The following is a 13773-nucleotide window of genomic DNA, read 5'->3' as shown; positions in this document are numbered from 1 at the left end:
GAGACGCTGCAGAAATTGGGATTGTGTTTGTGCATTGACGTTGAGTGATTCGGAAGATTTATGACTACCCATTGTCTGTAGATCAACGCTCAACGCTTCGGAAGATTTATGATTACCCATTGTCTGTAGATCAACGCTGCGCGATTCGAAAGATTTATACTACCCATTGTCTGTAGAACAACGCTGAGCGATTCAAAAGATTTATGACTACCCATTGTCTCTAGATCAACACTGAGCGATTCGAAAGAATTATGACTACCCATTGTCTGTAGATCAAGGTTGATCGATTCGAAAGATGTATGACTACCCATTCTGTATATCAACGCTGAGCGCTTCGGAAGATTTATGACTACCCATTGTCTGTAGATCAACGCTGAGCGCTTCGAAAGATTTATGAATACCCATTTCTGTAGATCAGCGCAGAGCGATTCGAAAGATTTATGACTACGCATTGTCTGTAGATCAACGCAGAGCGATTCGGAATATTTATGACTACCCATTGTCTGTAGATCAATGCTGAGCGATTCAAAATATTTATGACTACTCATTGTCTGTAGATCAACACGGAGCGATTCGAAAGATTTATGACTACCCATTGTCTGTAGATCAACGTTAATCGATTCGAAAGATGTATGACTACCCATTCTGTAGATCAACGCTGAGCGCTTCGGAAGATTTATGACTACCCATTGTCTGTAGATCAACGTTGAGAGATTCGAAAGATTTATGACAACCCATTATCTGTAGATCAACGTTGAGAGATTCGAAAGATTTATGACAACCCATTATCTGTAGATCAACGCTAAGCGATTCGAAAGATTTATGACAACCCATTATCTGTAGATCAACGTTGAGAGATTCGAAAGATTTATGACAACCCATTATCTGTAGATCAACGCTAAGCGATTCGAAAGATTTATGACTACCTATTGTCTGTAGATCAACGCTGAGCGATTCGAAAGATTTATGCCTACCTATTGTCTGTAGATCAACGCTGAGCGATTCAGAAGATTTATGACTACCCATTGTCTGTATATCTGACGTGGGTTCCTGTCACCACGGCATGGCGCGTCCTCAAGTTGCGGATCGAGGAGAAGGCCTCTAGATATAGAGGTTAGCTGCGAATATACTGAATAAGCAGTCGCGCACAGACAACAAGGAGTGGTCCTCCAGCTTGGGGGTTTGGATGAGGCTAACAAGCTCAAACTGTAAAAGAAAGACACTTGTTCAGAAACATTCACAGAAGCCTCGGACCAGGACTGATAACTTGACACGACCTCAGCAAAAGAAAATGGACATGAGATTTGGAACATGGAATATTAGAAGTCTTTATAGGGCAGACGCGTTAAAATTAGTAACGAACGAGTTAGAGAAATACAGGATGGACCTAGTAGGACTTCAAGAAGTTAGGTGGGAAGCAAATGGAACGGTGAATTTCGTAAATTGTTAATGATAGAGTATCTTTTATCAGTCTTAAGGGCCGGTAGTGTGATATTATTGTTTTAAACGTTCATGTCCCGATAGAAGATAAGGATGACGATATAAAAGACAGGTTTTACGAAGAAGTGGAATGGATGTTTGACCAACTCCCGCGATACCATATGAAAATTCTGGTAGGGGATTTCAATGCGAAGGTAGGACGAGACAATATTTTCAAACCAATTATAGGGAACGAAAGTCTACATAAGGAAAGTAATGACAACGGTGTTAGACTCGTGAACTTCGCAACATCAAAAAACCTTATCGTGAAGAGTACAAAATTTCCACATCGCTACGTTCATAAATATACTTGAACCTCACCAGACGGAAAAAAACATAATCAAATCGATCACGTTTTAGTGGATAAAAGAAACAATCTAGCATAATTGAAGTTCGGTCGTTTAGAGGAGCTGATTATGACACTGATCACTACCTTGTAGCAGTGACAATAAGAGAGAGATTATCGTTGAATAAAGGAAATATTCAATGTCTGAAAACGGAGAGATTTAATTTAAAGAAATTAGAAGAGAGCCAGAAATTAGAGATACCATTAAAATTTCAGCAAAAGAAAAATTAGGACACGCGGAAATACACAGGAACAAACCATGTTTCGACCAGGAATACATTCGACTAGCGGAGAAGAGAAAACAGGAAAAATTACGTTGCCTACAAAATCCGAATGAAATAACTACACAAAATTTCGTAGACATCAAGCGGGAAACTTCCAAAACTTTTAGAACAAAGAAACGCGATTTTTTGAAAGCTAAAATTAAGGAACTTGAAGATAATAATAAAAATAAAAACATTCGGAACATGTACAAGGGGATCAACGAATTTAAGAAAGGCTATCAACCTCGTGTCTATATATTAAAGAAAGCTAACGGAACAGTTCTCACTGACAAAGATAGCATGTTAAATAGATGGAAAGATTTCTTTGACGAATTGCTTAACACGTAGCCAAAAACTAGTGTGCATAGAGAAAGGGAAATACACACTGCAGAACTATATATTTAGACGAAATCAATCAACTCATTCAAGTAAAATCAACGGAAACCGCTATTTACCAATATTTGAGTTACGTAAGTGAACAAGTAGATAAAAGAAATAAGTGCATAGGATTGTAGAAATAAGTGCATAGGATTGTTTCTAGACCTTACAAAAGCGTTTGACTTTGTGACTCATACAGAACTTTTATATAAAATAGAGAAATGTGGAATAAGAGGAATAATATGAAACTGGTTTCATTCGTATTTGACAGATAGAATGCAGGTGGTGGAAATAACTAGAGTAGATGAAGGAAATTCAAAAGTAACTACTAGTCCAGTCAAATTACATCAAAAACGGGTCAAACCTAGACATTTAGAATAAAAAGACGGAACCTTCTGGAATTTGTTCGTGATCTCTTCCTCATTAATCTCCAGAAAATTCAAAAAATCCAGTTGCGGGTTTTCCGCCATTTTGAATATATAGTCTGCCATCTTGGATTTATCACATGCACTTAATTTATGCCACATAACTTCTAAACTAATTAACGTAGAAGGATCATTCTTTCTTTATTATACTTATAATATTATAGGCAATGTAACAAGTTATTATCACTTCTCTCCGAGTAACCATTTTTGCATAACTTTAGGAGAAAAAAAGTGTTAGCGTTATATAGATGTGCAGAGAAAGAAAATCTGGATTGTACAAGATTCTGCATGTACAGAAAGATTGTATCCAAACAACGGATTAGTGACACATTCAACTTAGCAGTACGATCTCCAACAACTGCTGTTGCAAATCACCATAGTGCCCATGTATTCTATCAAGTTCAGCAGTGGAAAATCAAGAGATGACTCAAATTGAATGGGGCTGGAGAATTTGTGGTGATTGCTTTCTTTCTGAAACAACATTTGAACAACCTGTTTCAGAAGATTTGTTAAAGTTTATAGCATGCAACTGCCAGGCGAACTGCGGAAACAATTGTGGGTGCAAAAGAAGAGAGCTAGATTCTACATCATTTTGTGAGCAGAGTAGTGGACATGGATGTGGTAATAGCACTACTTTAATTGAAGATGAGATGAAGGAAGTGATTATGAAACTGTCACCAAAACCAACTTCTTTGAGAAGGAAGTTAACGAAAACTGTGGACATTCAACTGCAAAACACCATCGAAAAAAGTAAGTCTCAAAGTACACTGGTATACTTGGAACTTTTGTTTAAGTTCACTTATCTTTCCAAGGCTTTTTACTTTGCCATACACACTGATCAGCATTTGAATTAGAGAGAGCAGGAAAGTTGCATAAATCGCCCTGCAGATGCTCCTCCAGCGCATGTGAATGAAATGCATCGCGAGGGTACTTCTTGTACTGCCGTGTACTCGGTACACGGTACTACCGTGTACTTCCTCTCTCGGTATTCGTCTCAGTGCAGTGTATGATGGGCAAGACGAAGGACCTGAGCGCACTTTACCGTGGTCAAATCGTAGAAGTCAGACGATTGGATGGTCGATTTCGGAAGTGGCTGCGGCACTCGGATATTCAAAGGCAGCTGTGTCAACGGTGTATCGAGAGTACCTGGCTTCCATCAGAACCGCACCCACACGGGCAAACTGCCTCGGTCAGGAGCGCGTCGACGACAGGGATAGACGCTGAGTGCCCCGCATCGTAACAGCCGATAGACGGGCCACAGTGCGTCAAATCGCAGAGAGGTTCAATGCAAGACAACAACGCCTTGTCAGAAGCCACACAATTAGCAACCACCTGCTCACCATGGGGTACAGAAGCCATCGATCCATGCGAGTATCCTTCTAACAGCACAACACAGGAAACAATGTCTAGCATGAGCAAAGAAACATTGCCTCTGGACCGTGGAAATGTGGGAAAAGGTTTCGTAGATAGTTTGAACTTGGTATATATCGATGAACCGGTAATGGTGCGTCGCCGACCGCAAGAAGAAATGGATTCATCGTGACAGCAGGGAACTGTGCAGGCCGGCGGTGGTGGTATTCTCATCTGGGGCATGTTAACGTGGAGTGAAATGGATCCCCTAATACGTGTAACACAGTCTCTCACAGGTAAACGCTACCGCGAAATTCTGGACGACCCTTTCATGTCGTTTGCTCGGGTGTTACATCCAGGTGGTGACCTCGTCTTGTAGCAGGACAATGCGTCGCCCCACCACTGCAGCAAACTGATTTGATGAGCACTCCTCTGATTTGGCAAGCTCTGTGGGAGACTTTGCAGCAGATATGGATTGAGATTTCACCACAACACTTCAGACGCCTCGTGGAATCCATGCCGCGTTGGGTAGCCTCCGTTATCAAAGAGAAAGGTGGTGTTACACGCTATTAGATAGGTGTCTATAATTCAATTGGTGATCAGTGTATATTGTCTTCCTTTTTATAACTACATTACTTTTAAGTTTAGCAGTTTAATAGATGTGCAAAAGAATCTAAGCACTATTATAAAAGCTAGTACATATGGTGAAATAGTGAAAATCATGAAATAGGATATGATGGCATTTATTGTAAATAGAATACAAAGCGCACCTCAAATAATTCCGGTAAATATATTTTCCTTCATTTTTAATAATTAATCCCTTGTTTAAATCATCATTTTTATTTTTTCCTAAATTTATATTTTCAAGCTCTAATAGATTAAACTTTAATTTACACTGAACTTTTGGTAACGCCAAACGCGCAGAAAGTAATCTCTTATTATATAACCTATAATATTAGAAGTATAATAAAGAAAGAATGATACATTTACGTTTATTGGCTTAGGATAAATAAACCAAAAACCAAGTGCTGGAGAAAATTTAAAGATGGCGTACTACTTATTTAAAATGGCGGGAAACCAGCAACTAGAGTTTTGGGACTGTTTTAGTATAATATCAATACATGTAACATATTCTAACAGGTTTATTTTATTATTATTTTTTTTTAATCTTTAAATTTGATCGATCTTTGTCGTAATTCCACTGGACTAGGGCTATTTATTCAAAAAGGCGGAAAATCCGCAACTGGATTTTTTACCCGATAACAATATCAGTAAAACATATTTCAATAGATTTCATCTTCTTTTTGAAACGTTTATCTCAAACACTAATTTCAGTGGACACAAGCTTACATACAGAAAGATAGTGCAAATGTCTACTTTCAGAGTTCTCTTGCACCCCCTGCCGATGCCACTGTTTACGAACTATTTATTAAACTAGCCGGACTTTCAAAGCTCTTGATACTTACCGGAAATTCCAATGAAAAGCCGTCTCAAATAGTCTCTCTTTTTCTTCATGTTAAATGATTCATTCATATGTTTCTACAGAAATTGTGCGCAGTCCGATGACGTTTGAAGCTTCATTGCGCATCTCTGTCATTGTGTATAGTGACAATATGTACATCGTTTTAAAGCTTATGAAATTTCAAACAACTTTTATTCGAGCACTTTTTTAATATTTCTACTCTGTTAAGTTGTATGAGGCAATGAAAATAATTATGTCCCCTAATACAGATCCCGACTTTTCACTTTATCCTAAAGTTATGCAAAAATGGTTACTCAGAGAAGGTCCCATCTTTTTATTATAAATGTCTACCTCAAACCTTATTTTGACTGCACTATACCTTCGCATCTACAATGAATAAAATTAAATGCGGCGTACCACAGGGATCAATTCTTGGGCCACTACTGTTTTTGATATATATAAATGATCTCGCGGACAATTTAAACTTCGCAAAAGCCACATTATTCGCAGGTAACACAAGTGTAGCAATAACAGGTGAAACCAACAACAATTAGCTACTAACATAAAAAATACCGTAAAGCAGCTAACGAACTGGTTTGATCGTAATAAATTAATAGTAAATTCAGAAAAAACCTTGTCAATGAGCTTTAAATTAACAAACAATAATCTAGATAAAGGAAGTATAAAAATAGGATAAGACGAAATAAAGCAAGTTAGTTCCGTAAAACTTTTAGGTGTTCATATATCAGAAAATTTAAAATGGGATTACCATATAGAAAAAATTGCTAATAGGTTAAGAAAAATGTGTTTCGCCGTTCTAACTATTAAAAACACTATAAACCGAAATACAGCAAAAATATTATATTACTGCTCATTTGAATCGATACTAAGATATTGATTAATATTTTGGGGAAATACTGTAAAAGGTAGAGAGATATTTGTTCTTCAAAAAAGAGTTGTACGAAACCTGGCTGGTGTAGGACAGCGAGAGTCCTGTAGGAAATATTTTAAAGAACTAGCTATACTACCTTTACCATGTTTGTATATATATTGCTTAATAGAATTTGTAAGATCGAATATAAATGAGTAGACAACAAACAGTGATGTACATGGTTACAACACAAGAAAAAAGACTAATTTACATCCACCAAACCGTAGAACAACAATGTACGAAAAGGGAGTAAAGTATGCATGGGCGCCCGCAGGATATTTTCCAAGGGGGGCAATACACACACACACACACACACAATTGCTAGAATGAAATCCAAAAAAACAAAACTTCATTTCTATCAGCACTACGTCAGCAAAAGAAACAACAAAGAGCGAAATTACCTTTTCAACTCAACTGACGGATACCATCAATCAAAATACTTAGCATTGCATGCAGCATCAGGCTAAATATAATTATTACTGAAAAAATATGAAACATCACATGGGGGAGAGAAGTAGATTAAAATCTTAGGGATATATTTGACTAAATTTTGTTACTCTAATCATTTAGTGAATGTTGATTTTAAAAGTATACTATTGTCACCAGAAGAGCCTATAAATGTTAACCTTTTTTGAAAATCCAGGGAGGGGCAATTGCCCCCTCTTGCCCCCCTCTGTGGGCGCCCATAAAAGTATGCTGGCATTATGCTATACAATAAGTTACCAATATCTGGGATTAGTATTAACAGACGAAAACCATATAGAAGAAATTAAATGTCGACTAAAAGCAGGGAATTCGTGTTATTATTCTGTTCAAAATCTCTTGTCGTCGCGAATTCTGTCGAGGAATCTGAAGCTTAAATATATAAAACAATAATCATGCGTGTTGTTCTGTATGGTTGTGAAACATAGTCGCTTACTCGGAAGGAAGAACATAGATTGAAAGTATTTGAGAACAAGATCCTGAGACGAATATTCGGACCCAAGAGAAACGTGAATGGGAATGGCTTAAACTTCATAACAAGGAACTACATAATTTATACGGTTACCCAACATTGTGAGGGTTATCAAGTCTAGGAGGCTCAGGTGGGCAGGTCATGTAGCCAGGATAGAAGAAAGTAGGAACGCTTTCAAAATCTTAACTGGAAGACCAATTGGAAAACGACCATTAGGAAGACCTAGGCGATGGGAGGACAACATTAAGATGGATCTCGTAGAAGTAGGAATCCAAATTAGAAACTGGATCCAATTGGCTAAGGATAGAAGTCAATGGAGAGCTTTTGTGAACGCGGCATTGAACCTCCGGGTTCCTAGGCCATAGAGTTAGTTAGTTAGTTGTCTGTAGATCAACGCTGGGCGATTCGAAAGATTTATGACTACCCATTGTCTGTAGGTCAACGCTGAGCGCTTCGGAAGATTTATGACAACCCATTCTGATTTTCCTTTGGATTGTTTTGCTGTCCAAATATGCTGACAGCATGATAAAAGCTTCATTAGGTGATGGTAATTTATTTATTTCTCTTGGTTTGTCTCTTTCTTTCTTTCGTTATTTTATTTATTTATTTCAGTCAGTTCATATTCAGAAATATTCTCCTCAATTTTAAAGTGCCCTCTTAACAGTTTACACAAGATTGTTGATTTCATGAAAATTCTTTATAAACAACCTTCATTGTATCGTAAGACATATTGTTATTATTTGTGGACTTAAGCCATCAAAGCTAGTACTTATATTACCTCTTTGCACCTTAGCTGTTTTCAGGGAATTTGAATTCGCCATGAGCTGTCAGCACTGACAAGTGTGTGACCCGGGTCCGGGCTCCTCCCCCATACCAACTTCGTAACTCGACATATGTTAAAATGTTTTCTTCATATAGCTTACTTGCTTACAAGGGACATCACCCAATTGTCCGGCTCAGATTTCACTGAAACTTTTATTGTTGATAGAGGACATGTATTCATTACTTGTGATGACAGAAATTTTTGCCATGGTGCATGTTTTATATTTTTTAATAATTTTTAAAGGTTGTGATGTGGTTAATAGAGAGTACTGCAAAAGTCCCTTACTTCCCTTTGTAAACAAAGTGTTAATGAAAGAACAACCATGTAGATACGTATAGGGCCTAAGGGGAAGTTATATGGTACGTATGACCTTGACGGCAGCCATCTTGAAATCCTCCATTTTGAATTAAGGTCAAGTTTTTTTTTAAATGGGAATAGGGTAATATGATACATAATTTCGGGCTAGAATTTAATCAGGAAGACAATGGTGAAGTTAGTTTTAAGATGCGCCCATTTGGTGAAAAGTTACAAGCATATTAATTGTTTATACTTACTATGTGCGTAAGTCCCTTACCTCCGCTTCCACCCCGCATATTAATGATAATAAGTGGAAAAAGGTTTCGGTAATACATATTATGCCTAGAGGGAAGTGATACGATAAGGGTATCATTGACGGCACCCATTTTGAAATCCGCCATTTTGAATTAAAATAAAGTTTTGAAAACTGAAAACCATAGCATGTGGCACCACATTTTAATAGTAAATTTTCCCCAAAAGCCAATGGTATGCTTATTTTTGTTCTATAGTTAACCAATATGAATTTATGACTCTTCTAATATGCACGAAACGTCCATTATTCGATCTATCAGATTGGCAACACTCCTAATTTTCATCGCATGTTTTAAGATTCCAACGGGCACTTTGCAATTTTTTCCATGGCTCATGTTTTCTAAATTTATTTCCTTTTTCTAGGAGTTGCGATTTGTCAGTTCATGAATAGTGTTTGGATAAGCATCCAGCAATCTTTCTGAATTTTGAAGACTTGTCATGTAATAATTAATTTCAAAGGCAATGTAATTATTTATTTCCTATACCTGCTCTTCAAAAACTCGTTTACTGACATGAATCATCGCAGAACGAAGGAACTCCAACTTTGCATTCAGGATACCGGAGACATAGCTTGTAATGGATAGTAGATGAGACGAGAAATAAGTTGAAAATGCACTTCAAAAAAGGAAACGAAATATGATTGTTGTGTAAATCAATGGTCTTTTGTTTTGTTTTATATTTATTTGTTTATTGTATATTTATTTATTTATTTATTTTCTATGGCACTATTTTAGCTAGTCAGACAAAAAAGTCATTTGTTTTCTAGCGATTATTGTCGATGGTTCATGTTTGTAAGATTTATAATCGGTATTGATCGGGAACTCGATTAAATTACACCTCTTTATAAACAAGTTACATGTTTTCATATTTTGTTCAGGTACAAACAGTCTTGGGAACAGTCATATTATGTCTCTTTGATATTTTCTATCATTGCTGCTGTTCCTTTAAAGTTATAAAGTTGTATTTATTTTTAAAAAATACTGTTTGTCGTTTGCGCAACATGTAGGCTACATTTCATGATAATTTTGAGTTCGTATTACATCAATTTCTTATAATTTCATTTGTATTTCTTTACATCACATAGGTCTATAGGTACCTCATGTACTCTGGGTTAAAATAAATAATTACACTGCCTAGGAAATTAATAATTACATGGCAAGTCTTCAAAATTCAGAAAGATTGCTGGATGCTTACCCCAACACTATTCACGAACTGACAAATCGCAACTCTTAAAAAATGTAATAAATTTAGAAAACATGAGCCATGGAAACAATTGCAAAGTGCCAGTTGGAATCTTAAAACATGCGATGAAAATTAGGAGTGTTGCCAATTTGAAAGATCGAATAATGGACGTTTCGTGCATATTAGAAGAGTCATAAATTCATATTGGTTAACTATAGAACAAAAATAAGCATACCATTGGCTTTTGGGGAAAATTTACTATTAAAATGTGGTGCTACATGCTATGGTTTTCAGTTTTCAAAACTTCATTTTAATTCAAAATGGCGGATTTCAAGATGGCTGCCGTCAATGATACCCTTATCGTATCACTTCCCTCTAAGCATAATATGTATTACCGAGACCTTTACCCACTTATTATCATTAATACGCGGGTTAGAAGGGAGGTAAGGGACTTACGCACATAGTAAGTATAAACAATTAATATGCCTATAACTTTTCACCACATGGGCGCATCTTGAAACTAGCTTCACCATTGTCTTCCTGATTAAATTCTAGCCCGAAATTATGTATCATATTACCCTATTCCCATTTAAAAAACTTGACCTTAATTCAAAATGGCGGATTTCAAGATGGCTGCCGTCAAGATCATACGTACCATATGACTTCCCCTTAGGCCCTATACGTATCTACATGGTTGTTCTTTCATTAACACTCCGTTTACAAAGGGTAGTAAGGGAGTTCTGCAGTAATCTCTATTAAACACATCACAACCTTTAAAAATTATTAAAAAATATAAAACATGCACCATGGCAAAAATTTCTGTCATCACAAGTAATGAATACATGCCCTCTATGAGCAATAAAAGTTTCATTGAAATCGGAGCCGGACAATTGGGTGATGTCCCTTGTTAGCAGAGGAATTATTGATGTAGCATAAAGATTTCATCTTATTCTTCATCTGTATTCTCTCTTTCTTACAAAAACAATTTAGTTCTACTATTTTTTCTGAGAATATAGATGGCAGTACGTAACAATTACTTACCGTCTTTTCGGATGTATAATTACACCGGTTCAATTCTTACATAGACGTTGTCTCTTGTAGGATTGGATCCTCCACAATTTAGACACTTCCCACCCCCCCCAAAAAATTCTGGGTGCGCACCAGGTGTGAACTAACGTGTCGTTAGAAAAATATAGGTTTTGCATAATGCAAAAACACAAACTGAAAGCATTAAAAATTCTTGTACAGAAACCCACACTAATCGAAAAGATTAGTTACCGTACCTCAAACATCCAAGAAAGAATATTTTTAACAGTAAGGGTACCCACAGGTAGGTTTTAGGGTGCAAGCTGCACCCACGAGATTTCCGGAGGGGGAGATAATTTCTTATTGCATATGACACAATCGAACTTCAATTACACCATAGTGATGCTGTTAAGTACGGTAGTTTAGAGGAGAACTTAGCGTGAAAAACATTTTAAAATAATTGTCAAAGCAAATAATGCATTCTCTTTTGATTGAAAAGACAAAATTACAAGAGAAGGAGGCGTAAGCGGATATAGACTGGTTCTGTAACACGCGAAGAGTGAAAAAGAGAATGACTGGACCGGCACTCGAACCCAGGTTCTTCGGCATACCATGCCGATCGGTTAACCACTACACCTTCTAGTCCGCATCCCAGAGAGAGTGTGTGTTTTCTCTGAGAAGTGGATTGAGTGGCGTAGTAGTTAACGCATCGGCATGGTATGCCAGAGATTCCGGGTTCGAGTCCTTCAGTCTTTGTGTTATTGAATTCACGCCTATAGAGGATCTGGTATGTAAAAATAAGTTTAAATAGTTTGCTTCCTCCTTTCATTAACATATAGACTGGTTCTCTTTAAACAGAAGGGGACATAGAACACAAAATGAAGTAGCTTCTTGTATATTTGATGTGCAAATCGGTGTAGAAACTCATTATCTGTTGTTTCGGGGGGGGGGGGGGGTCAATGCTGGACAGTGCTCTTTTTAGGAGGAAGAGAATGGTAAAATTTGTGCAAGATTGCGATCACGCACTTGAGAGAAGGGGAAATGGGTACCCTTTGTTCTGTAGGAAACTTGAATATTAGGCTAATATCCTCAGTGCAACAAGTGGAAAACAATTCAGCTCAGTAAACTATAGTCACCAAGATTCGGCTAACGACAAAATTCGTCACAATGTAGTTTGTTGATGTCCAACATCCAAATTGTTCAAGAAATATGTTTTCGTGGGGTATTGAGATCTGGTAACGAGATATGCAAGATAATATTCAATCACAACTTCAGCTTATAATAAACAAATGAAAATGTCACTATTCAATTTTTAATAAGAAAAATCAAGAGAATCGTTATGTAACACAGAACAAAGATTTAAATTAAGTAGTATTTGAAACATGCTACGTATGTAACACTCAAGAATTGGAAACGAGTGTTCTAGATAATTTTAACAGTAATTATTATCTCTGACTAGCAAAGTGCTCGTTCTTCGCACGGAAAGAATATGTTTCATGTTGGACATAAAGAGCACCAAAACTGTCACCAATGAACTTAGGGACCCAAAAACTAGGCCCGAACCTCATCTATGTTGAAAATTTGATCGAGATCTGTCGGATTGTTCAAGAGTTATTAAGTCACAAGCATAGTCAATTTCATTTTTATATTATATAGATATAGATTATAAAAGCGATTTTTGTTCTCGAATATTATCAAGAGCCTATAAAGATGTGCAGGTGCAGATGGAAAAGAGAACAAACAATAATTAAATCATTAAGCTATGTCAAAACTTTGAAATATGTACAATCCACACTACAGTTATTGTTGTGATTAATTTAATTTCCTTTCTTTTTTATTGTAACAGTTGTATTGTGGCAAATGGATAACTCGAGAACGCTTTGCAGCTGGTGGTAGTGACACTAATATCTTTCGCATTGTTGATTGTAACTCTTTATCGGTAAGTAAAAGTATACTGTCTCTAGATAAACACTGGTCTAGTAGTTTTGCATACTTTCTAAGAAACGATGAAATGTAGAATCACTTTTTTATCTCGACAAATATCCTGTTTATAAAGGGTGTCCCATAAGGGACGCGACTTTTGAAATGTGTACCATTTATGTTTTAGTAAGTTGGCAGCACTGAATGTTACACGAATTTCAAAAGTTGCGTTTTTTTATGGGACACCCCTTTGTCATCTTTTGTTTAAAAAATGCTGTTAGTTGTGATTCATTAGTGCTAAAGTATTCAGATAGGGGGCTAACGCAAAATCTCTTTTAAAAAATTACTCGTGCATTATGTTACTGACTTGTTTCATTCAGAGTTGGACTAGACCTGCAAATCCTTAATAGGCAGGTAAACAGGATTATAAACGATGGAAAATTTCTATGTAAAATATTTGGTATCAAAGAAAAGCATTTCTTTAGTTAACTGCATCAATCACGTGAAAAAATTCAATTTTGAAAATATTATTTGAATGCTAGCTGATAGCAAAAACCAGGGAAGTACCACATGTTTTCATGTGAATACACTAGGACACAATTAACATAAAATATAGAAGGTTAT

At 36.6% G+C, this 13773-nt stretch overlaps 1 protein-coding gene across 4 annotated transcripts in view; it reads left to right on the top strand.

Moving 5' to 3' along the window:
* LOC145694345 (striatin homolog) overlaps positions 1–13773 on the top strand; it is a 77283-nt gene that overhangs the window by 32835 nt on the left and 30675 nt on the right. For all 4 annotated transcript variants that reach the window (XM_081770474.1, XM_081770475.1, XM_081770473.1 and 1 more), the window contains exon 6: positions 13076–13168. In XM_081770474.1, the coding sequence (XP_081626600.1) occupies positions 13076–13168 (93 nt within the window). The remainder of the gene's footprint in view (positions 1–13075; positions 13169–13773) is intronic.

The sequence above is a fragment of the Thermobia domestica genome, chromosome 9 (genome assembly GCF_964235325.1).
Source record: "Thermobia domestica chromosome 9, izTheDome1.hap1.1, whole genome shotgun sequence".
Taxonomy (NCBI): Eukaryota; Metazoa; Arthropoda; class Insecta; order Zygentoma; family Lepismatidae; genus Thermobia; species Thermobia domestica.
The sequence above is the reverse complement of the archived record's forward strand: the minus strand, read 5'-3'. Positions and strand labels throughout refer to the sequence as shown.